This window comes from Teleopsis dalmanni, chromosome 1 (genome assembly GCF_002237135.1).
Source record: "Teleopsis dalmanni isolate 2A chromosome 1, ASM223713v2, whole genome shotgun sequence".
Classification (NCBI taxonomy): Eukaryota; Metazoa; Arthropoda; class Insecta; order Diptera; family Diopsidae; genus Teleopsis; species Teleopsis dalmanni.
The window spans coordinates 165,153,281-165,180,505 of NC_051846.1; the positions used below are offsets into that span (position 1 = coordinate 165,153,281).

Here is a 27,225-nt window from a genome sequence, read left to right on the forward strand (position 1 = left end):
GGAAAATTATAATTAATTTTATTCATTGTAATTACATTTTTCTCTATCCGTTTCTATGTTTGCTGTAAATATATCACACTTCTCTCAAATTTGTTATAAAATATAAAATTATTATTTGATAAATTATTATATTCAAACAATTATATATGTCTTTTAAACTGTGTCTTGTATCCAATTAAGGGCGCCTCGAATACGGCGCAACCGTGCTCGAGACAAAAAACTAGAAATTAACAAATATTCCACATAAGTACGACGTCCGCCGTGATTAAAATTTAACGTTTCATTTAATATTTGAGTGATGTTCCGTCCTTCACACATAACTTTGGTTGTAAGCGAGAGTAACCATTGTAAAATCTAAAAAAAAAACATCTTAAAAAATATTCTTAAATCAACAAATTACTTATATACTTCTGGACTATTTGGTATGCCTTCTGGTTTCAACCAGTACGATGGTGCCCACAAATATAACTGCATTATATTAGCAGCAATATCGGGACTTACTCGTTTGGACGAATTTGGATTAAGTATATTGTAAATCAATTGTCGTACCAAGTAGGGACAATCATTACTTAATGCAGGTAATTGCTCTTCTCGGTAGTCGGAATTCCTTAGGGAATTTGTTTGTTCGCCATTTATTGCTGCCATACCACCACTACTAGAATAGAACGGATTTGGAGAACCAAATATTTCGTATGCAATTGCACCACATGCCCACAAATCAGCTTTTTTGTAATCTAACACAGCAAATGAACCCGGTCGTTTATTAATGATTTCAGGGGCCATTAAAGCTACATTACCGCCTTTATCGATATCGAACGATGTATATGGTACTTCTAACCCATGTACCTTGTCAGCAAGACAACAACCAAAATCGGATAGTACCAAAACAGGTGGTGTATTATCATCATTTACTTCAATTAATATATTATCTGATTTAAGATCTCTATGTGCTATTCCATGTCGACTTATATGTGCTACTGCTTCCAATAATTGTGCAAATAATAACAATTTAGTGCGTGCACTTAGTTCATGTGTGTCCAATAAAGATCGTAGACTGTAGTCATAGCGTTTCATTAGTAAATATAACGACATATTTCTGCCATAACCGAGAGGATTTATACGCTGTGGCTGAGCTATTGGATAAAGCAAATGCCCGTCTGGAAAATTACGCACTTCATCGCAAAAGAAACCATACATGCAAACGATATTTGGGTGCGGAGGCAATGTTAATGTTTGATTAGATATTAAACGTTCCCATTCCTCAGATGAAGCGTTCATACGACGTTGACGAGCGGGCACAGTTTCTTTGTACATAGCGCGTAAAATTGAAAGAGCGTTGCTTTGTATGTCGTAGTTAAACATCATTTTCATTGCAATTGGATAGCGAGTGATATCAGTATTTAAACATTCCTAAAATAAGAAAAAATGGAAAGAATAGAAATTATTGCAAAATTTGCAGTTATGAAAAAATATAAAATAATTATTATATAGATCTATTATATATATAAATATAAAATAATTATATGTGATAATTATAATACTAATAGAATGAAAATATTAAAATAATTATATTAAATATTATAACTTACAAGAAGTTGAGAATCGTTTATAGTATTGGAAGCAGCATTATTCATTTCCTGTCCACGTATTTCATCTTGTCGTTTTATATCGTCTTCATTAAGATCTCGATCAGCTAAATTTTTTAAAAATGAAGTTGCTGCATTGCTTTGAGAATAGATATTTAAATTATCTACTGAGCCTCCGAAATTGTGTACAAATCGTGACATATTTTGTATGGGTGACATTATATCGAAATTAAGCGTTTGTTGTTGCAAAGCATTTCGATCTGGATTGGCTTCACTTACATTTTCAGTAGTATATGATATATTGGTATTATCATTGGAAGAGCTGTCTTTGAGAGCTGCAGCATAAACGACAGCAGCACAACCTTTAGCAATTGGTGGCCCAATATCCAATTTATCTATATTAAAGTCTTCATCTAAATTTTTTGAGATATCATCGTAATCCCATGAAGCCTGTAAACGCGCAACAGCTTCTCGTATCTCCCAACATACACCTTCCAATTCATCTTCTTTTGTCAATACACCGGCACCCGATGCTAAACTAACTCCAACTAAGGCAAAAAATGGAGCAGAATCACCGTAGAACAATTTTTTAGTAGCCTGACTACGAAGTTGTTCAGAATATTGAGTAGTGACACGATTTAATATATTATCAATGAAAACTTTTCGTGCATGTTCACCAAATCGAAAGAGTCCAGTTCGTGGAATCGATGCATTTGGAGATTTAAGCGAAACACTAACCGCATTCTTTGTGACATTTAGTGTTGGTCTATGTGTCGTAGACTATAAAAAAGATTTTGGTATATATCAGTAGATTATATAGTATAAAAAAATATGAGTGTGTACTTACCCTAACAACTCTGGTCGAAATAGGCACACGTTTTCTTGTGTTAGATTGTTCTTGTTCCAAAATGTTGGTATATATATCTCGTTTACAAAAGCTTTGTAGAAAGTAACGACCATGTTTAACAAGTCGGGTAGTAAGCAAACGCACAGACATTTTTCTTAAGTGCCTTCCCCTGATAAGTGCCTTGCACACCAATTTTCAACAAAAACAAAAGTTGTGTTATAAAATTAGAATATCTAAAAAACTGAGAAAATTAGTGATTAATTATGTCCAATTATTTGTGAAATTTGTTTTGCTTACGTTTTTATTAAGTTATCTTTTAATAAATTTTATTTTTAAACCGCACGGGGCGGTGTGTGTGTAACATTGGAAAAATTTTATTGCGTTTTGTTTTATTAGATAATCAAAAACAAGTTGGAAAGCAGTTTGACATATAAATTACATATGAATTTATCTCGCAAATATTTGATTTTTATTCTCAATTTAATTTCGTTAAAAAAATTCTAATATAGTTTCACATTTGCTATAAAACTTTTTGTACTGTGCAATCTCTAAATTTAGCCTTTGTCATAATAAAAACAAAGTTTTCGCAAAATACTTTTTCTCATTCACAATAGATGGGGAGCAAAACAAATCTTTAACCCCAAAAAGACTACATTTCTCTGATTTACACACAGCAACTGAGTTTGCAATTTTGTCAACAAATTCATTAGTGTTAAAAAATTACTTATAATTATTTTACTTACCTTGAATTCATAAAATGCAAAATAATGTTTTAATATTTTTACGAAAGGATATTTTAACAACTTACAAATTGTAGAACAAAGCCAACAATTCGAAAATCATGTATTTTAAAAATTTACAAATTATACAATATAGTCAACATTTCTGAAATCATACATTTAAAAAATTTTCTATAACAATAACAGAGTAAAACAAAGTAAAAACGAACACAATACGAAATTTATATAACATCAACTTTTATAATTAAATAATTTTGGTATAACATCTCCACATTTTGCATCCAATTTAATATCAGCTAAATGATCTGCGCGAGTAGGTCCAATATTAACAATAGTTACAGGTAAATTTAAATCTTTTGACTGCAGCACCATACGATACCCAGAAAACACTAATAAACTAGAACCGAGCACCAATAAGCCATCACTATTATATATCATTTCTGCTATTTTATCAACGCGTGTTTTAGGCACATTATCACCAAAGAATATAATTTCTGGTTTCATGTTGCCGTTACATTTCGGACATGCTGGTACTTTAAAGCTTTTTATGTGTTCTACTGGAATTTCAACATCTCCATCTGGTCTAATCATATCTACTGCTGAATCTCTCAAAGCGGGGTTCATGCTGTTTAAGATATCCTGATAATTATGACGATCAATACGATAATCACATGAAAGGCATTCAACGACATAACCACTACCATGAATTTCAACAACGTTGCGAGAACCGGCTTTTATGTGTAAACGATCAACATTTTGAGTAACAACTCCTTGTATACGTTCCTCACGTTCAAAACGTGCTAAGGTTTGATGTACGGCATTTGGTTCAGTTGCGGAGAATTTAGTCCAACCAACGAAATTTCTTGCCCAGTAGCGTTGTCGTACATCAGCTGATTTTAGGAACTCTATATATTGAATTGGTTTGTGATTGGTTCGAGCATATAAGCCAACTCCCTCAGATCTATAGTCAGGTATGCCTTAAACATTAATTTAATTTGGGCATATTATTATTTTATATGTTATTTAAAAGTAATATATTTATAATACCAGATTCTGTTGATATTCCTGCACCAGTTAACACCAATGTTTTTGGTTTAGAGAGTAAAAAGTTTTCTAAACGTTTTATATCTTCTTCTAAAACTTTGTTATGCTTGGGCACAAATTGCTGTTTGGCACTGAAATCAATTTGTCCAAAATGGAACCTTAGATTTTGTGTAAACCTCATCTTACACCAAATCCATAAACACTATTTAAACTTTTGAAAAAATGTTTGATAATTTTTGCGTTATTTAGAAAAATATTTTAGCAATCATAATCAGCTGACAAAAATGATATGGTAAATTTAAGCGGCTCTTACAATATGTAATTCACAATAAACAAAGAAGTATTTTGAGAATAGCACTACGTTTACATCAAAGATAGTTTTCTTTAGTTTATACTATATGCCACACAAAAATGGATATAATAATATGTAAATGAACTTCAATAATTATAAACATAATATACAATAAGCTGATAGCTTATTAACTTATCATAAGTAATCGTTTGGTTCATTCGTTTCACTCGATTACAAAAACTATTTAAAATTATAATTCAATCTTATAAAGATTAAAAGAAATTGTTTTTGCAATGTTCGGCATATTCATTGTAGTTAAATTGTGTTAAAAAATATTTATTAATATTAAATAATAAATGAAATTCTAAATTAATTCCAAATTCAAAACAATGCATTCATTTTATTTTTCCATATCACATTATTAATATATCAAATTAATTTGATTTTTAAAAATATTTAAATAATAGTGTGTTACATTAACAAAATTATAATATGATTAATGAAACGCTAATCTATTTTTTAAATTGAACAAGTTTAAAGTACTAATCCTGGCACTTATAGTGCAAAAATCATATAAAGAATATATATAAATATATATATTCATGATATATATTACATATTCATATCTATTCAAGGAAATATATTATGATGATTATGGTGATAATTTGAAACGGCTATATGATCAGCAAAAAAAATGAATTAATTAAAAAAAATAAATTTTTGTTATCGTAATTAACAAAAATCAATAAATATGCATTTATTGATGCATATTTATTATGAGGTTATTTACTACAAAGAAATCATATTTTATTGCCCATAAGTCTCTTGCTTTAAGTCCCTAACTAACATATTGACAACACTGTTGTAATCTTTCAAATGTTGTTTTCCCAAAGAGCAAATTTTACATACGTGCAAAAAATTTAAGCAACCTACATTTGTATTACACATTTTAAATTTTTTTAAACGTGGGTCAGCTGATTTCTTAAAACACAAATAAAGAAAACGAGGCCCTCATAACCAAATTTTAACCGCCATATTGTTTTTTCACTCTTTTAATTTTGTAATTTGCATTGAAAACTATAACGATTTGCTATTCATGATACTCTACATAACATGGTCCTAAGCCTACTTTAAAGGAACATTTTGCTTTGTTGTAACGCATGTGTGATTGTTCGCAATTAACAACGTACATATCTGCATATCATTGTGACTGGCAAGTGTGGTAAGTGGTTAGTTATTATTGTGAATGTGCAATTGTTTGTGACATTACAATTTAGTTGAAATGCAACTGTTGTTAGTGAAAGAATAGCCGGTGTTGTTTTTCGTTTCGGAGCCTTGCATTTGTTTAATTATTTTTTCTGCGTGTTAAAAATCTACTTTGAATTTGTAATTAAAATTTTTTTCATACAAATACATAATTATATATATGATACACTGTTTCTGCGTTTCCGCGTTTAACTGTGCTTGCGAGTAGCATTTATTTCTTTTTGTTTTTCTTCGTTTTGTTTATGTTGAATCAGCTCATTTTTGCTGATAAAAAAAGAAATAATTTTTAAACAAATATATGTATATTGTGTGTACGTGAAAGAAGAAAATATTTGATATATTAATAAAAGATATAAAGCAGATAAAACAAACTTTGTTGCCGCAAAATGTCAGAAACTAAAAGCGTAAGTTTATAATATATATATTTTATGAAAATATAAACAATTATTATTTGGAAATATGCATATTTTTAATGTATTATTACAAAAGCGTGCAAAAGGATAATATTAATATGACCATCAGATTTAAAATAATGCATTTAGTCAAGGGCGCGGTTGTCTCTTTTTGTCTCCTTTTCGTTTATCTTCTAAAGTCAATGCTGCTGTTATTTTTGTTTGTTACTCCTGTTTTTGTTGTTGTGTTCGGAAATAATAAATTTTAAAAATAAAAAAAAAAAAGCAAAAATTATTTGTGGAACCAAATAATTACTTCGTTTTTGTTTTAAACAAAACTGAACGCATTTTAGCATATACATTTAATGAATTTAAGTAAATAAAATATATTAATTGAATTGTAAATAAATATTATTTAAGCGGCAAAATTTGTAAATTGATGAATCACTGAGAAATAACAAGCGTTCGATCAGGTTTTTGAATGCATTTACAACCCTTGGCTGGACGTAAAACGTCTTACTTACGAGTATTGTGCGGCGCTCACAGTGCGATTTACATAAAGTGTTTTAAATTATTTTTTAATATTTTCTTTTTTAAGTGTAATACAAAGCAATAAACGAGATCTTTGCAATTTCTCCAGTCGAGAATAATAGTTAAGCGTGCCAAGCATATCAATTAAAATGAACAAAAATGCGATTCACAGCAGATGCAAGTGTAAACACAGTTTTCAGCGCCAATATAAAAAGTATTTTTAAAAAAAAATTAAAATTTCATGAATCACAATAAAATTATTTTTTTCTTTTTTCTCGGAGATGAAAACATTGTACAATTACGTTTCTTTCACACTTGCAGCGCTTGAAAATTCCTATTTACTTGTAAACAAACACAGCAGCGTGATGAGTTCGGATCTCGTAATATCGTAAATCAAAATAGTTTATATAGTATATAAGCTTGATCTTCAATTTTCTCCTACGCCAATAGTGCGCTTCTAAACGAACTCGCCACAAAGCAAAAAACATTGCAGACATGTAAAAGTTGATTGACCCATAAACGCTTGGTTAAATTTACTGAGAAATTTTACAATAATAAATAAATTAATGAAATTATTTAATGATGACAATGATAATGATAATTGGTTATTGATGTTTGTGTCATTCAACACTCTTACTCCATATTATATATAAATATATATTTTGCTAATCAAGTCGTTCCAAACTGCGATGTTAAAGATGTTAGGGCACATTAAACGTAGATCAGTATATATCTGTTCTGTTGTTGTTCTTGTTGTAGTCCGCGGGAATCTGAAAGCAGATAACATGTAAGGATTACAAGACAAAAACATGGGTAAGGGAGTGGATGGGTAGGGTTAGAGTTAAGGGGATAATGGGAAAAGATCTGGTTCCAAGAACGGCCGGGTCTACGTCCCGGAGCCACTAGTCGACCAAGCACCATTCAACATTTCCCAAAGGGGTCACACAAGCAGGTATGTGTTTGTTTGACATTTGTCGTTTATATCTGTTGATGGTTTTTTGGAATAATGAAAGTGGAGTTTGGATGTTAATTTATTCTGACGAAGTCTATGAACGTTATCTTTTATACATTATTTACTGCTAACTATCTTCAAATTGAACACACATAGGTCATATGTAACCTCATATAACAATTTAAGATCTTGGCAAATAAATAATGCAAGGCTTACTGTAGTTCTCTCTTGTCATTGGTGTATAAGAACCCACACAAAGTAAAAACGCATTTCTTTTATACTCATTATGGAAGTGGTGAAAACTCACAGGAAAAAGAAACAATTAAATATTTTCTTTTTAAATAGCCCAGCTCTGGCTCTAAGAAGAAACAGATTTTTAGTGAAGTACTGTTTTGACAGTTTATCAGACTATTTATTGGTAAGCAGAAAACATCTATTAAACTATCTAAATTTGACGAGTTGAATTAAGTTTGATGTTAAGGTTTTTTTGCGAGAAATGTGGTAGCTACATGGCATAAAATCATTAATTTTAGTCAGCGGAAAAATATCTGTCATGCAACTGCAACCAATCAACCATCTTCAAGTCATGAGATATATTTTATGTCGCAGAAAACTGCAAAATATATTGACCAGTTTAAAAAATAGTTTAAGATTTTTAATTTTAACTTTTGTCTGCTTATGTCAGACTATTGAAGTTTTTTGAATAGTCAAACATAACGAGATGTACTGACCTTTATCTGCATACTATACTTCAAATTGACAGTATTTCATAAGCCACTCGAGCTAATCGCACTTTCATTGACTGTTTTCTTTTGAATTTGTACTAGCACTATTCTTTGGGGTTTGTATAAAGTATAGCTATTAATTCTTTCATTAACGTTATTTTTAAACATTTTTAAACAAATATCTTTTTTTTTATTAAAAATCAATTTTAATCAAATATCTATTAGCTATTATTATTTTTGATCTCAGCGTAACCTACTCTTTTGAAATTCAGTCTTTCGACGACCATCAGGACGACAGCACGTCCAGAAAATCAAAAATTTGGTGGCTCAAAAATCGTGGATTTACAAATAAAGATTTCGCAGATTACTGTTAACATATCATTTGGATTAGTCCAAACCATTTTAGATATTTGTATCTAAAAAGAGTGAAATATTCATGTTAGTATTGTAAATATACACTCTCTGTCTATTTCATAGACCAGGTAGCACCTCTTACATTTATGTCGAGATATCGTTTTATTACAGCCATAATTTATTATTTTTGTTTACAATAAAATTTACTTTAAGTGGCATCAATAAAACAAATCAATAATATTAAAAAAAATGTTAGATTACCTTGCAAATGTCTATTTGGACTATAAAATTAAACAAAACGACGGTAAATCTAGTTCCAGATATATCAATCGTCAACTCCATAATTAAACTCCATAAAATCACTAATTAATTATATAGAAAATAACTACAAAAATAGACTATTGTCTATATCTTAGAGAAGGTTATTGACTTTACTATTTACTATTACTATTAACTATCTATCGCACCTTATATATAAGTTCATAAAAATATAAAGATTTACATATGAATTTGGCAATGAATTAACACACCCGTTAATAATGATTAGTATATGGGTAAAAATTTTCTATAATTATTTCCACTAACAGCATAGAAAATCATTAAAATATTTAGAATACTTAATTAGAAATTCAAAAAATGTTTCACATTTGTTGGAAAATAAGTAAAAAATGAATACTGAAATAGTCAGAACACGTATTTATTCATCGAATAGAAAACATATATTTTGGTAGGCGAAAGTTATTTTTTTAAGTCTTTAAATTCAGGGAAGTTATTAGATACATATGTTTAAATATTTTGGCATTCAATAGTTTGAGAAATATTAACCTGTGTTCTTTAGCTGTGAGAACAAGAATAGAGTTCTTAATTGAAGTTATAGATATTGAGTATTATTAGTTGGAACAGAAAACTCGTCAGTACTACCAAAAGATATTTCCTAAAGTTAAAAGTATTAAATAAGATAGCATGATGATGTTTAAAGTGCTAAATAGTGGCTAGATTATGATTATATAGATGTATATCTTAGTAGCTATACGGAATTGTTAAATAAATTAAAAATTTGATTAATTAAAATCATCAACTTCAAATAATGCACCCTTGAGTCAGTACTTGATCCAATTCTCCAAACATTTATGGTAGACTGCTTCAGGTATGGTCTTTAACTTCTGCGAATTTCCTTTTGTGGCCACAATAGAGTCGAAACACTTTCGACAAATTTATAATTGTTGCTTCGAGAGCAAAAATTAACTATGAGTCTCGATGGATTACAATCGTTGAATTTATGACATAAACAGTATTGCACAATGATTGTGTTGTGTGATCGTGAAACACTCAAAGGTATGATCCAAAAAAAGCTGGTACAAATACACTGCGTAATAGATCACGATTCAATCTTGCATGATTACATAGAGTAGCGCACCCAACTTATAGAAAAATAACTGTAATGATATCTTCTATATAGCGAATATAACATATAACAGGTATTCAGTAGTAAAAGATCCCTGTCACATTCTCTTGATATTACAGATTACAGTAACTTATAAGTTTATTCGACAGTCTCTGTACATTGGATATTGAATAAAATATTCAATTTGTTGGGTATTAAAATATATCTTTGTTGTTTTTCATTTACTTAAATTAATATTTCATTATCTGTATGATTGCCTTATGGGCTGATTTTCTATCCATTTTCTTATAGTAGGAATTTTTATTGTTTTTATGCTTCTCTAAAAGTGATCTGATTTTATAAAATAAAGATTACCATTTCTGACATTTTCACTTCACGATTTTATGCCACAGTTTTCATTCACTCATAAAATCTTATATTGGTAGCACTACCATTACTCTCCATTTAAAACTTTTCTGTATTCTGTATTTTATTGGCAAGATCATTTTATTGCTTATCGATCATTCTATCTAAATTATGTTTGCATTTTTGCTTTTTCTTTTTATCACGTATTAACATTTGCGTTTTACCTCTTCGGATACTCGTGTCTCACATATATTTACACCAGATAATGATCATTGTCTTTGTTTATATTTTGGTAGTAGTTTATTTCAGTTACGTTATGAATTTTCCACTTCCAGGTGATCTTGTATCAATCTATATCGCATTGCTTGTGCTTGAAAATTTGTTCTTCTTTGGGTGCTTTATGATTATAGGATTATAAACGAAATATTGTATAGTTTCCTAATATGTTTCTATATAATAAATCAAACGGTTTTTGCCATTAAAGATATGTTATGTGCATGAACCATAAGAATGTATGCCAACTATATTCAAATCTGTATTGCTTCGAAGTAATTTCTTAAGAAATTAAACGAATTATATCGTATACAAATTATTTTTATATTGGGTGGTGATTAATCAAAAACTAGAAAAGAGCTTATATTATATATTTATGAGTATTCAGATACGGAGTGTCTCGGATGAAAACTTCTTTCGAAAAAACAATCAGCCATATAAATTACTTATAAACATTCTTAAGATATGTTTCATTAAAATTACTTGAAAAAAGGTGCTTGATAGAAGGAAAATACTTTAGTAAAATATATATAAATATATGCAAATATTTATCTATATCTATATTTTATCTATATATTATATTATCTATATTTATATTTTATCTATATTTATAAGAATTTTACAAAAAATTTCAAGAAAAACGAGATTTTCTGAGAAAATTTAATTTTGACAAAAAAAATATTCTTATTTAAAAAAAAAATAAAATATAAACCTTAAGCTACCATATTTTTAAAAACCTATTCAAGTATAAAAAATAATCAAATATTAAGTTAAAGAATATATAATGGATCTAGCATTAGTGATGGCCTTTGATCAAAACCGTTTGTTATGGATTTTCTTGTCTTGATATTCTATAATCCATTTTAAGGGTTCGGAAAGGGTTCGATTTCGTTGCGTTTCACTAAAGGTAATTCAGTTAATCAAACTTCTATGTGTCGATTTAAATGTTCCCCAAATATTGAGCGTCATTGCAAATTTTCATGAGTATTTTAGTAACTAGCCGATCTCCAGAACGGAAACGAACAAATCACTTTTGAGTCTGGCATTTATTCATGGACAGCATACCACAGAAATGTTCGGCATATTTTTGCAGCAGTTTCACCTTTTTTATAGTAATAAAGCATCACATATTATATTTCTTCAAATATTTTATTCATTTTCAAATTAATACATTATTTACACGAGTGACAAATCATAAAAAAATGTAGCTTGAAGTGTCGCCATTAAAGAAGCACATGTTCGTTTGACATAATCGGATTTGTGTTGCCGGATATTTGGGAACCAATACAAAATATTACACAACATATAATTTAAACTTCAAGCCCTCTCTGCTGAATAATGACTTCGTTTGAGTAGTTAACTTACTTGAGATTCAAGTAAACCAAGCAATCTCAAGTAAACTTACCTAGTTAACTTAGTTAATTTACTTGAGCTTCAACTAATTCAAGCAGTATAAAGTAAGTTAACTGCTGAGTAATCCACAAGTTCCTTATAAGATATAAACAATTTCAACTTTAAGAGTAATGTTTCCACTGGCTTCGTTAGATCAGTTAACTTACTTGAGATTCAAGCAAATCAAGCGATCTCAAGTAAACTTACTTAGTTAACTTACTTGAGCTTCAACTAATTCAAGCAGTATAAAGTAAGTTAACTGCTGAATAATTCACAAGTTCCTTATAAGATATAAACAAGTTCAACTTTAAGAACTTTTTTAAAGTTGACTTTGTTAGAGCAGTTAACTTACTTGAGATTAAGTAAATCAAGCAATCTCAAGTATGTAAACTTACTTAGTTAACTTACTTGAGCTTCTGCTAATTCAAGCAGTATAAAGTAAGTTAACTGCTGAATAATCCACAAGTTCCTTATAAGATATAAACAAGTTCAACTTTAAGAGTACTGTTTCTACTGACTTCGTTAGACCAGTTAACTTACTTGAGATTCAAGTAAATCAAGCCATCTCAAGTAAACTTACTTAGTTAACTTACTTGAGCTTCAACTAATTCAAGCAGTATAAAGTAAGTTAACTGGTCTAACGAAGCTATTCATCTAAATTGGCCAGTGGAAACGTACTATTAATCGTTATCTTAAAAATACAATTGTTCTAAAGCGATAAATAATGCTTGCATATTTTATCATCTTCTAATAGATTAAAATAAACTATTTTTACAACATGTTTCTTAAAGTATTTATGAGTTATATTTATTATGCTTTGATAGCAAAATTAGAAAAATATTTTATTTTATATAAAATATGAATTCAAACTCAGCAAATTAAAGCTTAGAAGAAACCTCGATGTGTAATTCAATAGCCTTGCTGTGTTTTTTAAATTGCAACGATTAAATGCCGAACATGTATCTGTAAATAAAAATAATTAATTCCACAAATTCAGTGCATTACAAGTGAATCAAGTTACCACAACAACAGTAAAAACACATTTTCCACCACAAATCTTTCGGAAACTTATACAGAGGCTTATGTAGAGGCGAGTGTAAAGCATTAACAACATAAGTTCGAATGCAAAAATGGAGAAGAAAGCGAAAAGTATTGCCGGTCTGCCTGTCTTTGCAGACTGATAAAAAAATTGAACTTAATTTGAATTTCAAATACTGCAGAAACACGTAATCGCTCAATTGTTTGCATTGGCGTAGTCATCTGAAATTGTTTTATTTTGTGCCCCTATGTTGAGTATGTGGCATGTGTATAAGGAGGGTTTTCACTGTGCTTATACGGTTTCATACATACAATACATTGTGTTTAATTGAGCTTATAATCGCCGTAAAATTAATTGTTGGTTTTGTTGTTTTGGTGTTTTAGAGTCAATTAAGATGTATACATAAATCCGAAACTAAATTTACCTTAAGTAATAAAAACAAATATATTTTATGGTATAGTTGCATCTAAAAGGAATTAATATGATAAATAGAATTTCTTATTAATGTCCTTTAACATTTTGTGAACATTTTATTGCCATAGGGATTTTAATATGCAGCGTAATGTCCAAAGCTGGTTCCAGTTGTTGGTAGTTAATCCGTGACCATTACCAGCTTTAATTTTGAAGGACGCTAGTTTGTTATTGCATTCTAAATTATTTATGATGTTGGGTATGGATCACGATCGTTGAATTTTTAACTAAACGGTTTTGTAGAACAATTTATCGTTAATGTCCTTCAACATTTTGTGAAAAATAGGATCTCCACAAAATTTCTATGAATTTTAATATTCTATGAATTTTCTTCACCTCTCTTGAACGGCATTGCCTTCTATTGCATAGAGATTTCAATTGAGTGTTTGCTGTGTAATGTCAGAAGTTGGTTTCAATGGTGTGTAGTCAATCTATGTCGATTTCCAGCTTTCATTTTGAAGGACGCTAGTTTGTTATTGCATTATATATACAAGTCAGTTTTTGAAATCTTTGTCCACTATATATTTCAAATTTTACTTTGTTTCTAATCCAGATCTTTAAAAACCATTTTAAAGATCTTTTACATTTGGATTAAATATTTCTGAATATTTCTGTGGTATGCTGTCCATGAATAAACGCCAGACCCAAAAGTGATTTGTTCGTTTCCGTTCTGGAAATCGGTTAGTTACTAAAATGCTCATAAAAATTTGCAAAGACGCTCAATTTAATCCAATTTAGTTTAAATAATAATTTAAGACTTATAAACGGACTGCAACAGAGAACGATACTATTTTCACTTACTACTTCACTTTTTTCTTGTTATAATTTTGACGTATTTATTGACACCGAAAGGTGGCGTTACAATCCTTAATAAATACCAAAAAAAACTTTAATGTTATTATCAACTTTGAAAGAGACTACTGTATTACTTAGCGACAGTATATATATAGTATTCCTTGTTGAAGAAAACGAGCTTATTATGCATATTGGATACCGTGATTGTTAGTAGATATATGCGTTATTATAATCTAAAACATATTATTGCTAACGCCTACTGCATACCTCTTGAAGTCAGTTTTTAATTTCTTTAATATATCAAAATTAATATATATTTAATAAAATTAGTGAAAAAAAATTATAATAGAACTTTTTGAATTGTGTTCAAATATAGTATATAATATCATAATTATTAAGTCAGTAGATACATACATCTCGACTCCCCAATTTTAGTTGAAGTAAACCAAACGGAAAGACTATTAACTTGACTATTTCCTTAATTTTAAAAGCTTGACAGCTCTGCTCGATTGTGCATCACATAAATTTTTAGTCTTTTATTGGCCAAATATGGACACTGACAGTTATGGTAAAACATGGTTTCTTCCTACTCTTTAGACCTATAAACTAAGTCTTTTTTTGTATTTACCTAACACAGTGACACTATATGGACTGCATATAGGTAAAATCATCAGACCAATGTTCAATGAAATCTGCATATGTTATTAAATAGAATGAAACTAATGTTTTTATGGTGGCATAAGGTCTGTACTATCTATCATAATATCACATATTTTTGAATCGAAACAGCTGTATGGTCTGCCAAAAATTCAATTAATTAAAAAAAAAACGTAAAATAAAAAAATTGTTTGTTAGAATCTTCTCTATTGCAAACAATGGTTTATATTAAGAACATTATTTTTTTTTATCAATTTAATATATCTGAAGAATGTGTTCTCTTTCAGAGCAAAGTTTCTTATATTTTTGTATTCATAAAAGACAATTGTGCCCTTTATTTTGTAAAAGAAGTGTAAATTAATGAAATGAAATTAAATTATTAAACGTAATTTTTCAATGGTGTATCTTGTTTATTGAATAGATCCTTCAGATCCTTCTTGATTCTATTTTAATATTCATGAAGTTCCGTATATATGGTATGTATTATCTACGGATTCAAAACTTTACTTTGGAATGTTCATTTCATTTCATTATATATTTCACTATTTTTAGTATATATAAATTCATTAAAGAAGAATAAATTAGTATTCAAGCATGTAAACTAAAAAAGTAAAGAAGTGTGTATTATTTAATTTTTAATGTAAAACAAACTAAAGCTTAAAGTACTATCCAGTTATAAAATATTTAAAAACTTATCTAAAATATATTTATACAGCAGAACTATTTTTTAACCTGTTTAAATTATTTAACAAATATTTTCGTTAGTTCTAATAATGCATTATAGAATAGAAAAGAAAATTACAGGATTTTGAGCTTTCAGTGGAGCTGAGCATTGTAATAATAGATCTTTTGTATTAACAACCGAACAGAGCATACTCTATCTTTCGAATTAATGTCATAATGTCTCTCTTTGAAGATATCGTAATATCAGAATAGAAATTTATAACCTTCTAGGCAAAAGCGATATTTTGTCCATCCAGACAGACCCAACTACCAAGTAAACTGCCAAAAAACTTAGTGGTATTCTACTGAGGAGAACAGAGCATACTTTCTCTTTCGAATTAATGTCATAATGTCTCTCTTTGAAGATATCGTGATATCAGAATAAAAATTTATGACCTTTTAGGCAAAAACGATTGTCTATCAACCCAGAGAGACTCAACTGTAGAAAACTTAGTGGTATTCCACTGAAGAGAAACAGCTATTTTTTTCATATAAAAACGTAGTGTAAAAATATACTGTTAAGACGTACTTCGATAAAACCGTAGTTGTTTTTACATATATATATTTACAAACTGATTTTAATAGTAACATAAATAATATAATTAAATAACAATTTGTTTTGTTTGTAATAACTAACTTTTTTAATACACTTAAAATCACTAATTTTGTTTAATTTTATGAGTTAAACGACGTTTCCACGCCAAATTCGCAATTTTGACTAGACGACATATAAATATTAAGAATAATATAGTTCCTAGAAGTAAAATCAGTGCACTGTCCAGAGAGTGATAAACAAACCAATTAAGATGAACGGCCTTATTATGCAAAAGTTCACTGGCTATTTTTCCATTTTGTAATAAATGCTCAATCCACCAAGTTGTGGTTTCTATTGGAGTTTTTTCGCGATTTCGAAATATTTTCGAAAGTGCTAATGCATTTTCAGTATATCTGTAAAAGAGATAATTTATGAATGAAATTTATGCTATATATACACAAAAGAAAATATTATTTTTAACCAACCTTGTGCGCATTATTTCTTGTATTGTGTTTACAAGGCGATTCTCATCAATGTCATTGTAATCCATTATCACGCCTACTTTGCGATTTTCCACTGCATTTGCATTCGTAAATTGATCGCCATATATGGGTGTTACAATCAAAGGTTTACCACAATACACAGCCTCGGTTGTGCCAAGTAGACCACCATGACCCCAAAAATATTTTACCTTAGGGTGACCTGTAAATCGATAAATAAATCAATATACATTGCGTAAATAAAACAAATAAAAATCATTTAAATTAAAAAAAAATATATATATATTCTTTAAATTGTGATGCTTGTTGTAATAATTGTACAATAATATTTATTTAATAATTATATTCTATTATGGATATATGATAGCATATATCTATATGTAAGGCCCTTATAAAATAACCCCTTCTTGAATAGTAAAATATGGTTTTATGGATTAATTTAAAATAATTTTAAATATTATTAGCCAAAAAGTATTTATATTATTTAAATACAATAATGCTCTTCAACCAGAACACTACTTTCGTAATATGTAATATGTATGTCTTAATTTATTTGCTTAAAGATTTTTATAAACTGATATATATTTATTTAAAGTATATTGAGGATTAATAAAATTTCAATAAATTATTTATTATTGTAAAGAATGATTTATATTTGATTTTATTATCTTGGCATTATTGCAGGTTTTAAAACGTCACTTCAGATATGTATATCTTAACAATTTTGTAAAAGCAGAATACACTCAGTTTAACGAAAGATAGAATGTCAAGGTCTTAAGTTATTTCGAGTGCATTTTATGTGCAACAATAATTATTAAAAAAAATTTATTTTAGTATTATTACTATTTATAAGAATTTTGATTATTTCTTATTTAGAGAGCGCTTTATACTCGTATCCAGTATTCGTTTAACCGAAAGTCTTTCGTTTAACCGAAATAGCATAATAAACCTAAAAAATTAAATTTTTATTATGCCTTAAGCGAAATCTTAATAGTAATTTAAGAAAAACTATTTCAGTAATTTTTCTTTTATTATTGAGAATACTTTTAAAACATTATTTAATTCAATTTTAGTTTAAAATATTAATAATTAATTTAAAATATATATTATAAATGAAATACATCACAACGATGTATTAATGAACTTCATTCATCTTTCTGCTTACTAGATTCATTAATTGATAAATAAATGTATATTTTTTTAAATATCATTGCAAATATCTTAATTTAAATTATCAAAAAATTATGGGCCTAAAATATAAGTTGTAAAAATATATTTAAGCAGACCTGTAGAAGACAACAATAAAAACATTCTAGGTTATAATGCCCAAGCCAATACAAGATCCAGATATTTACGCAAAACATGAAATCTAGATATTTATATAGACCTATGATTTTAAAGAAAACGCGATTGACCTCTGATAGGTACGAATGAAAATAATTATCATCAATTATAATATGATAAGAAATATATTTTGAATATAAATGGTAAGAACACTTTTAAATCCAAGATCAATTTTTTAATCTGGTTTATCAGGAACTGTCTAACTCCAACAACGATAGTACCTTTGCCATGAATTTATAATATCATAGTCGTTGAAACCGGAATATTGAATAATAAAACAGTTCATCTTGAAAGTTGTTAAGAAACTGTTTTTTTAACTTCTTAGTTCTTAAAATACTTTTTTTTAAAATATCTTAAAAACTACAAATGGAGAAGACGTCCAACTCCAGAGAATTAGAATTCAGTTGTATTTTGTCCGGTGTTTTTTTATATAAATAACTTATTTCTATGAAATCAATGAGTTGTATAACTCTTCGTACAAAACTGGAGGTTTCTTCTTTGTTGTTTTGGCTATCGCTAAATCAGTGATACTAACTGCTGATAAAATACAATATAGTTTAATATTACAATTAATATAGCTGTTTTTTATTACCGATATACTTCTAACTATGGGTTTATATGATTCCCCAACCAAAATATCCATTCTTTTATAACATTACATTCCAACGTCACCTTTTCGAAGACAGACAATCGATGTGCAGTATACCTCATTCAAATTCAATTCAAATTCTAGTTTAGTATTGAAATTATGGCAAGTAATTAAACTTAGTTAGCTATTAAATATCTATTATAAAAACTACAGAGTTTCTTCTATTGTAACATAAAACATATAAACCCCACTTTTGTTATCGCATATTCGGAGATAAGATTCAGAAAAACCTTTAAAACCAATTTAAGAGTTGATAAGGAAAATATTCTCTAAAGATCTTTATTTGAGCTTTTTGTTAGGGACTATAAAAATCTATTAATACGCAGACATTTATAGAGCAAAACCTTTTCAACAAAGTTCTCAATCGTTGGTTTTTTGTCTTCCTCTCGTGCAGCGATACCCACGGCAAGGATTTCAATTGATTTGTAGACAATTATGAAGGAATACGTGAATTTGCATAGGAAGTGCACAATCGAAATCGCTAAACGATCAAAAGTCAAAATTTCTTCACTGAAAAGTTCTCGATGTTAGATGGGACAAAATCTACCAATCCAAAATCCTCCCAACAATCAGATTTGGGATACTGTTTTAGACATTTTGTCATTTTGGGACCTGTTAAAATAGGTTTGGTGTACTGTTAATTAATTCGTCATAAATTTGATTTTAATCTACTAAATTTAAATTTTGTAATAAATTAATCTGGTGCTTACTTAGAGTAGGCAACTCGCCATAAATGTCGGCTTTGTTCTTCTTAGAAGAATTGTCATTTGGTAATAAATTAACCTGGAATTTATCTGGAGCGACATTTCATTTGACATCTATTTATTCAAAAATGTAGCGTGTTAAATTTATTTACAAAAATCTACATAGTTGAGCCCACTGTGCAATTTGTGATTATTTATATATTAAATTTTAAATCTTTATACTCACATAATAAATTGAATTGTGGTGCCCATTTTACAAACAAGATTTGTTCACTGTTTGTTGGCTTCTCATCTGTTTCCCACTTCCAAATAACTTTTAATGGAAATTTTTTTAAAACTTTTAGTATAGTGTTGATAAGTTTTCGATCTAAGCTTGAAGACCGTATCATTGAGCCCCAACTTATAAATAAAACTCCCTTTGTGGCAGATTCATCAATTTTATCCAGAAAATTTGTTATATCTTTGGGTAATGTGTCATTAATGTGCTTCTCATTTATATGTACGCCACCCATCTGGATAAGTTGCGGTGTGATTGGCCTATTACCGCTTAATGAATAATGTTGATTTACAAAAATCAAACTAGTGAGACTTTTAGCGATTTCATTAACGTCAACATCAATTTGTAAATACTTTTTAATAACTTTGCTGTCAAGGTAGTTTGTGTAAAAACTATAATTAAATAAACTTTAATTAATTACAAAATTAACAACATGTGTACAGTGAAATTTACCGGTACAACGTTCTTAAACCTTTTGCCTGTATAAAGTTCGTAAGACGTTGTTGCCAATTGAGTGTTTCCGGAAAGCCAATAAATTCAGATTGCACATAAGATGGTATATCTGGCAACGCAATGCGATCGTAGTACCAAGGCATAAGCGCACAACTACTTACACCCACAACAGGCACTTGCAACAAGTATGGCACACCGAAGTAACAATCTGTATTGAAATTTTCCATTATAACCAGATCGTAGGGTACACGTGCATGACGCGCAAGTATCTTATCAACATAGCCGCTCTTATAAAACTTATCACACGACTCCTGCCCCTCAGCATGTAGCAAATAATATTCATGAAAGAGTATTTTCAAGTTACGTGCTGGCGTAAACATGTCCAATGTTATGACATCGTGTGTTTCCTTGCCTGTGATTATAAATTCCTCATAGTTTGGATGTGGGTCCGGATTCTTAATGTACGTAATCACAGTGACATTGTGACCGCGTTCCGCCAAATTCTGTAATATTGGATAGAATACTTTGAAGTGACTGTAACCGAAGTGTGGGAATAGACCAAGTATATTGCTAGAAGTGCACGATTGAGCCCACAGTGCAAGCGTTAATAGTGTTAATGTGTATATACGATTTTTGCTTGTGAACATAATGAAATTTCCTGTTCTTGTTTATTTAAGGCTTTGAATTCAAATTTACAACTAAAATAATTTTAAACAAAAGCAAAACATAGAAACAAATAAAATAAGTTAAGTAGAATTAGATAAACAAAGCAATTCACAGCTGACAAAGTTTATAGATTTTTTTTTGTTTGTGTCACGTCACATTTCTTGCGTTCCACTCGTTTTAATGTTATAAAATAATTTTCATTAATTCACAACGACCCGTTGTAGTGTTAAGCACAAACTACTTTATCACACAATTTTGCACACGCTTAAATAATGCATAGATAATATTATTAACGATGTTCTCAGATGGTTCTTTATTCTCAGCTATTCTCCCAAATTCTCTTTAAATGTTTACTCTACATTGAGACAAAGTAAGGCTGATCTTATAGATTAACTATGGAAAATCTTTACGCACTTAATTCAAAATTGTCGGCCTAACAGACAAGCGATCTAATAAATTCGTTCTTATAAATTGTTTTAAAAAATATATAAATTGGCTTATATCATCATATATTAATAGAGCAGTATATATATAATATATGAAAATAAGAGTAGTTTATATAAATTCTTATAAAAAATATATAAATTGTTTTATGCAATCATCTATTTATAGAGGAATATATATATAATACTTAAGAATAGAAGTAGTTTATATAAAGTCAAGCCTACAATATGGTACAATATTACGCTAAGTAATAGATTGCATATGTCACGATGTGTCACAATCTTTCCTAATCATAATCATGTTATATAAAATATATAAATTTAATTATATTGTTCAATGATGTTTTAATTTAAAAGATTATTTTATAATTCAACAGTCGACAAAATCATATGTTATCGGTGAAATGGATTTCATTTTCAATATTATGGCATTTTTGATTAGTATTCAAATAGAATTTAAATAGATTTAATCTCGATCTGCCAAATTTTGTTTCCCAATCAAACATTTTTACAGTAATTTAACATTTTTGTAGTAGTGACCTAAGACCAATCATACGCTTCATATAATAAATCCATGTTTAGGGAACTCATTAACGGGGGCAAAGTCTGCTAGGCTAATTGTAGTTCTTGCAGGTCTCTTTTGTATAGGATGAAGTTATATTCGTAACAAACATCTATTTTAAAACTAAAGATAAATTGCTCTAGAAGAAAGGTTTTAGATATTTTGGAAAAGCATTTGAATATAATTATATTGCTGTTTAGAGAGATACTATATATTGATTACGGCATTATTGTAGAAAAAAAAATAGTAGATTTTAGTGATTAATTTCGAGTCTTAAAATATTAGAAAAATGAATCAATTTGAATTCATGTAATAACTAAACCTACTAAGAAAGAACAACAAACTACGGATCAAATTTAATAGCAAAAAGTAGTGAAAATTTCACATTTTCAAATAAATTGTTTCTGATATCAAATTTTTGTGATCGAAATTTGTTCTATAATACCCATATCTCTATTAATATCGAATATATACGTTCGTTTTATACGATTTTTTTAGTTTGTTGGACTTATATTTACTCTATTTATGCTCCTTCATAAAGCAATATCTGAGTTTTGATTTTGCCTTTAAAAATATAATTAATAAATAATTTTTTTTATTAAAAAGCAAATGATATAAATTTTATATATATTTCATGAATAAAAAATATCTAAAAAAAAACAATTTTAAGTATACTATATGTTATAAAATAATAAAAATTTTTTTTTAAGTACCATAGATAATTTTTATTATTCTACTGATAATGTATACATTAACACAATTGAACGAAAAATATTGCTTATATAAAAATAAGCAATAATAAAACTATTATATTCGATATGTTATTATAAAAATCTTTATATTTGACTTCGCACAGGCACAAATGTATATATTCTAACTCTGAAGCTAATTATTAAATCAAGTAGACCGCCTTTAATTGTATTTCTACTTGAAGTTGATAATTAACAACAATGAATGTTTATCTACAAGTGTTCAAAATATCAGTGATTAAGTTTTTCAGATTATTTATTTAGTTAAGAAAATTTAATTAAACTAATAGAAAACAAAGTCATGAAATAATACAATTTTCACATTTTAATTAAATAATTTTTAAATCATATATAGAGAATCGAGATAAAATACTTTATTTGAACTAAAATAAAATACGGAAAAAATTGGAAATGGAAATTTTTAATTTAGTTATAGGTAGTAAACAAACTATTAATATTTTGATGAAATTGATAAACATTAAAAGATTGTTTTGGCATAACTTTGATACAATTAAAAGGAATTCTCAGTATATTAGGCCCGACATTGGAAATGTACTCATTACAAAGTTGACTTACATGCAAATATTTTTATGTTTCTATGACAATAAATTTCAGAAAACACGTCAGTAACTTAGGTTAGGTTAGGTTAGGTTATACCGGCGATCCCAAGGGATCCACTTAGGCCTGTAGGCCCAAAGTGCTAGCGTATTATTAAAAACCCAAGGGTTAAAATCATTTAGAACCCTTGACAAAGCCTATGATGCTATTCAGAGGAAAGTCCTAAAGTTCGCTAAGATCCTTAAAAAAAGATAGCCCATTAAGTATTAAGGCGACGCCGCGCATGTGCCGGACAGACACAAAGCAGGTGGAAAGCACTTTTATCATCCTGAGCACAACTTCGGAAGATATACTTGAAAGGGAGATTTAGTCCTCTAGCGTGGTTACCTAAAATACAACGACCTGTAAGTTAACCTACTGCAAGACTGATATCTCTACGAAGCATCTCGATGAGAGAGTTTAATTTTCTTTTATCGGGGCGTTGCCAAATTGCATAAAGATGCCTCTATATCGTTGAGTCTTCCCACTTTTATGAAAAAGTTCGGCACAGGAAGAACTTAGCACCAATTTACATGCTGTCAACGAATTGCCCAGATTGTTAAGATATTCCAAGTGGTTACTTGAAGCACCCCGTCTGGCTATCTTGTCTGTTTAGCAATTGCTGAAAATAATACTTCAGTAACTGAAATATAAAGTTTCTGCAAAGGTCACAATTTAAGATATAATAATTTGTAAATGATTTGCATCTAACAAAATAATTTTTTAGGATAGATGAGTTCTTGCTATCAGAGATGAAATACAGTCAAACTTCCATAACTCGAACTAAATATAGTTTAACAGGGTTTAGCGAGCAAATTACATACAATTACAAAAAAAAATTCTTTAACTCGATGTTTGCATAAGTCGCCCCTTCTTTGCAAAATGGTACTTCGAGTTATGGACTATATATATAACTATATATATATATGACTGTATATATAATCAATATACTTCATATTTAGAGTTTGTGCAAATAAACTAGTGGAGGTCTACTAGAATAGTTTTTAATGCCTCATGGTTTGCAACCAAAACAATCAGTTTTAAGGATAGAAGTATTCGTTCTTACTACAGATAAAATCTATATAACTAGTATAACTCAAATGTAGAATTTCTGCAAAGACACCAGTCAAATAACTTATAAAACCCCATGATTTAAAACCAACAAAGTAATATGTTGTGACCTAGGTATTTTTACTATCAAGAATGAAATCAATAAAACTAGTGCATAATACTTAGATCAATTACGTATCCATTTTAATTCTCATGATAATACTTATGAATATCGTCTAAAAAGATATCAGATGATAGATCGCCCTATAGAAAATGGAATTAATAGTTAAATTATGATTGATTTGCAATTTTTAATAAAGATTAGTCTGTGTTAAATATATATATATGTTAAGAAACTCAATTATAATTATGGACTTATATATAGATTGCATATAAATAATTTTAATAAAAACAAAACAAAATTCTTAGTGCGTGAAGCTCTATTATATTGTAGAAATATATATATTCTGTATATATATTCGGGTAATATTTGGCTAAAATTTGGCTAGAAAAAAGTCGTTAAAAATTTAAGTTTTTTGTTGCAATTTTTTCATTTTCATTTATTAGTTATGAGCTCTAGGAAATCGCAACGGACTCATAGGCAGTCTGCCTATACTTAACCTACTATAACCTTGTATAGACCAGAATTCAGATCAATTAGCTCATAGTGCCATTTTAAAAAAGTTACTTATGGCAGGCAGATATAGAGGTTTCGAACAGTAATGAATGGTAACAACAAAATTTTATAATTTTTAATTAATTTGGTCTCTAGCTGACCACATAACTGTTACGAATATTGCCAAATACACATTATCAGTGGTCTTGATTCATTCTCTCATTGACTATCATTCTCTCTATGACTATAATTTCTGATGAAAAGGCCTCCAGAATTTAAAGGGTCCAATTTCTGAAGTGTTTCTTATATTGTTACCTTTAATGCAGTTAAATTCATTCAAAAAAAACAGCACGTATTCCTATATTTTTTAAAAAGTTATAATCTACTGAAGCAACTGACATTTTTAAATTTCATTAAACTAATGATTCTACACTATATGAGACGTTTAAAATGCAGTCAAACTTTTTTGAACCAAGCCGTTAAGAACGTATTGTGAAAAATTATTCAATTATTTTTACCATATAATATTTTTTTATGGTACTCGCTCGTATTATTATTTTAGTATGAAGTTTTCTGTGGTTATAACTCTCAACTCTCCAGAATTATGTTAATATCAGATTAACTGTAGAAATCGAATTTCCATTTATTGTTAAGAATTATAATTTTTTTTAATTTACAAAAACTTTTTTTTTCGTCCAATTTCAGTTTTCAAGCATGGAAGCACCAGGTTATGTGGGGTTTGCTAACTTACCAAATCAAGTGCACCGAAAGTCAGTGAAAAAAGGCTTTGAATTCACATTAATGGTTGTTGGAGAGTCCGGTTTGGGGAAATCGACACTTGTCAATAGTTTGTTTTTAACAGATTTATATCCAGAACGTATTATTCCAGATGCTATTGGTATGTTGAGTATTATTTTTACACCATTTCAATTTTATTACATTTTATTATCATATATTAATAAAAAATTGTATTTAATTAGAAAAACAAAAGCAAACTGTTAAACTTGAAGCATCTACTGTAGAAATTGAAGAGCGCGGTGTTAAGCTACGACTTACAGTGGTAGATACGCCTGGTTTTGGGGATGCTATCGATAACTCGGATAGTTTTAGTGCCATACTAGAATATATTGACGAGCAATATGAACGTTTTCTTCGAGATGAAAGCGGTTTAAATCGTAGAAATATAATTGACAATCGCATACATTGTTGTTTTTATTTTATTTCGCCTTTTGGGCATGGGTACGTAAAAACACTTTTTCGAAAACTAAATTAATTTTTAATAATAAATAATTTTTATAGGCTTAAACCCCTAGATGTTGAGTTCATGAAAAAATTACATTGTAAAGTTAATATTGTGCCTGTCATTGCCAAAGCAGATTGTTTAACTAAAAAAGAGGTGCTACGTTTAAAATGTCGTATTATGCAAGAAATTGAAGACCACGGCATTAAAATATATCCACTGCCAGATTGCGATTCCGATGAAGATGAAGACTATAAGGAACAAGTGAAACAGCTTAAAGAAGCTGTGCCATTTGCTGTTTGTGGTGCTAATACATTATTAGAAGTTAAGGGCAAGAAAGTGCGTGGTCGTTTATATCCTTGGGGTGTAGTTGAAGTGGAAAATCCCGACCATTGTGATTTTATAAAACTACGCACAATGCTAATGTAATTATATATTTAAATAATATTCTACAAATCGCGCGAAAATAATATATTTTATTTTTCTTTTTTTAGTACACACATGCAAGATTTACAAGAGGTTACTCAAGAAGTACATTATGAAAATTACCGTTCTGATCGTTTGGCAAAAGGCATTAAACAAAAAGAAAATGGTATTAAACCTGAACGAGATTCCATTGTTCCAGCACAAATAGTTGCAAATAGTGTATTATCGGAAAAGGATCGAATATTACAAGAGAAAGAAGCCGAGTTGCGTCGTATGCAGGAAATGTTGGCTCAAATGCAAGCTAAAATACAGGCGCAACAATAAATAAAAATCTAAAAATATTGTATTAAAATTTTTCTCAAATTCTAAAGTTTAATGAATTTTTCTCAAATTTTATATCATTTAATAATGTATTTTCTTTTATTTTTAATATTGTAATATGTTCAAACAAAGCGAACACATACATATGAAGTATTTACATTTCATTACAATAAAACACATACATATGATTGCGTTAAAAACTCACACACCTCGACAAAAATTCTAAATTTTGCTCATAGCAATTTTCAATTTTTTACTCCAAAT

At 28.8% G+C, this 27,225-nt stretch overlaps 4 protein-coding genes across 4 annotated transcripts; 1 reads left to right on the forward strand and 3 right to left on the reverse strand.

Annotated features, from left to right (window-relative positions):
• On the reverse strand, window positions 1-2,993 carry LOC119669882. The gene is made up of 5 exons (XM_038079921.1): window positions 2,731-2,993; window positions 2,434-2,674; window positions 1,590-2,366; window positions 409-1,410; window positions 1-354 (listed from the first exon to the last, which is right to left on the reverse strand). Exons 2-5 carry the CDS (start codon window positions 2,581-2,583, stop codon window positions 154-156), a joined length of 2,130 nt encoding a protein of 709 aa, XP_037935849.1. The 5' UTR covers window positions 2,584-2,674; window positions 2,731-2,993; the 3' UTR covers window positions 1-153.
• Window positions 2,994-3,223: 230 nt separating this feature from the next.
• On the reverse strand, window positions 3,224-4,509 carry LOC119669884 (NAD-dependent protein deacylase Sirt4-like). The gene is made up of 2 exons (XM_038079924.1): window positions 4,221-4,509; window positions 3,224-4,150 (listed from the first exon to the last, which is right to left on the reverse strand). Exons 1-2 carry the CDS (start codon window positions 4,396-4,398, stop codon window positions 3,405-3,407), a joined length of 924 nt encoding a protein of 307 aa, XP_037935852.1. The 5' UTR covers window positions 4,399-4,509; the 3' UTR covers window positions 3,224-3,404.
• A 1,266-nt stretch (window positions 4,510-5,775) lies between these two features.
• Window positions 5,776-27,165, forward strand: LOC119669889 (septin-1). The gene is made up of 5 exons (XM_038079934.1): window positions 5,776-6,179; window positions 25,680-25,872; window positions 25,955-26,213; window positions 26,274-26,639; window positions 26,709-27,165. Exons 1-5 carry the CDS (start codon window positions 6,162-6,164, stop codon window positions 26,962-26,964), a joined length of 1,092 nt encoding a protein of 363 aa, XP_037935862.1. The 5' UTR covers window positions 5,776-6,161; the 3' UTR covers window positions 26,965-27,165.
• LOC119669888 (UDP-glucosyltransferase 2) lies at window positions 16,461-21,180 on the reverse strand. Its single transcript, XM_038079933.1, has 4 exons — window positions 20,292-21,180; window positions 19,788-20,230; window positions 16,850-17,066; window positions 16,461-16,777 (listed from the first exon to the last, which is right to left on the reverse strand). The coding sequence occupies exons 1-4, from the start codon at window positions 20,936-20,938 to the stop codon at window positions 16,489-16,491; spliced, it is 1,596 nt and encodes a 531-aa protein (XP_037935861.1). The 5' UTR covers window positions 20,939-21,180; the 3' UTR covers window positions 16,461-16,488.
• Window positions 27,166-27,225: the final 60 nt, after the last annotated feature.